General features: G+C 39.0%; 1 protein-coding gene across 1 annotated transcript; it reads left to right on the top strand.

Annotated features, from left to right (window-relative positions):
- The first annotated feature begins 249 nt into the window (after positions 1 to 249).
- On the top strand, positions 250 to 1,769 carry LOC125864689 (UDP-glycosyltransferase 76E1-like). Its single transcript, XM_049544720.1, has 2 exons — positions 250 to 712; positions 796 to 1,769. Exons 1-2 carry the CDS (start codon positions 250 to 252, stop codon positions 1,713 to 1,715), a joined length of 1,383 nt encoding a protein of 460 aa, XP_049400677.1. The 3' UTR covers positions 1,716 to 1,769.
- The last annotated feature ends 7 nt before the right edge of the window (positions 1,770 to 1,776 follow it).

Below are 1,776 nucleotides of genomic sequence, written 5' to 3'. Positions count from 1 at the left end.
TCGAAGGGACTATCATATTGATGTAGATTCAAATTTAAAATTTATAGATTTTTATAACAAATGTTAATATATAGTAATTGAACACAACTGAATATTTATACATATTTAATAAATATTTTGGTACAAATACAGAATTTGAGCAAAAACTACTAGATCCGCCCCTCATGGAGTTATACATAAACTTCTTTCAAGAACACTACTACTACAAATAACCTCCTGAAGAGAAGAGAAATTCCAACAAAAGCAAAGATGAAAGTAGAAAGAAAACAAAGTGTAGTACTAGTGCCATGCTCATACCAAGGGCATTTAACACCAATGCTACAACTTGGAAGTATCCTTTATTCACAAGGCTTTTCTGTTATAGTTGCACATACTCAATACAATGCTCCTAATTATTCCAATTATCCTCAATTCGTCTTCCATTCTATGGATGACGGATTCCAGGGAATTGACATACCATTTTCGAGTCTGGAAAATTTATATAGTATGAACGAGAATTGCAAGGTACACTTGAGAGATTACCTCGTTACTATGATGGAAGAGGAAGGTAATGAGCTTGTTTGTATCGTTTATGACAAGGTCATGTTCTTTGTCGATGATGTAGCCACTCAGCTGAAGGTTCCCAGCATTGTCCTGAGCACTTTCAGTGTTGCATTTACACACTCTATGATCACCATTTTTCAACAACCCGAAAAATATTTTCCTTTTGAAGGTATGAGAACAATTACACATCCTCTGTTTTTCTTCCATTACGTTCTGTTTTTAGCTAAGTCTGTATTGATACTGCAATTCCAGATTCTCAGTTGCTGGATCCGTTGCCGGACCTACATCCCCTCAGGTATAAGGGCGTACCATTTTTTGTCATCAAGAATACAGTTCCAGAGGCGGCACTAGAGTTTCACAGAGCAATATGTGATATAGGATCATCTGTCGCGACTATTTGGAACACGATGCAAGACTTGGAGAGTTCAATGTTGTTACACCTTCAAGAACATTACAAGGTGCCCTTCTTTCCAATAGGACCTTTTCACAAAATGGCGCCTTTGTCCTCATCGACTAGCATACTAGAAGAAGACAACAGTTGCATCGAGTGGCTCGATAGGCAAGCCCCTAACTCTGTTCTCTATGTCAGCTTGGGTAGCCTAGCGAGGATTGATGACAAAGAGCTAATCGAGACAGCTTGGGGATTAGCTAATAGTGAACAACCCTTCTTGTGGGTTATTCGACCTGGATCTATATCTGGATTTCAATGTGCTGAGGCATTACCTGATGGTTTCGAGGAAATGATAGGAGAAAGAGGACGGATAGTGAAATGGGCACCACATTGTGGTTGGAATTCTATGCTTGAAAGTATATGTGAACAAGTCCCTATGATATGCAGGCCAATTATAGCAGACCAACTGGTGAACGCGAGATATCTGACCCAAATATATAAGGTTGGGTTTGAATTGGAGGTTATGGAGAGAACGGTCATAGAGAAAACAATAAGGAAACTCATGTTAAGTGAAGAAGGCAAAGATGTGAAGAAAGGAGTAGTAGACATGAAACAAAACATAGTTGCTGCTATGCAGATTGATGGTACTTCACATAAGAATCTCAAAGATTTGGTAGACTTCATTTCTGCCTTGCCATCACGGTTCCCTCCGCCAACGCCTGTTGTTGGGGCAATCATGAGCTCAAACCATACATCAAGCAAGTGTATCAGAGAGTCTTGAAGTTAGAAGAATTACATATTTTTGTTGCCTGCTAGCTTGGCAAGACAACAAGTCCTTTAAT

The sequence above is a fragment of the Solanum stenotomum genome, chromosome 5, assembly GCF_019186545.1.
Source record: "Solanum stenotomum isolate F172 chromosome 5, ASM1918654v1, whole genome shotgun sequence".
Lineage (NCBI taxonomy): Eukaryota > Viridiplantae > Streptophyta > Magnoliopsida > Solanales > Solanaceae > Solanum > Solanum stenotomum.
The sequence above is the reverse complement of the archived record's forward strand: the minus strand, read 5'-3'. Positions and strand labels throughout refer to the sequence as shown.

Coding starts and splice junctions, on each gene's coding strand:
- LOC125864689 (XM_049544720.1), top strand. CDS start 250: ATGAAAGTAGAAAGAAAACAAAGTGTAGTACTAGTGCCATGCTCATAC. Junction 713..795: donor AAAATATTTTCCTTTTGAAG/GTATGAGAACAA, acceptor CTGCAATTCCAG/ATTCTCAGTTGCTGGATCCG.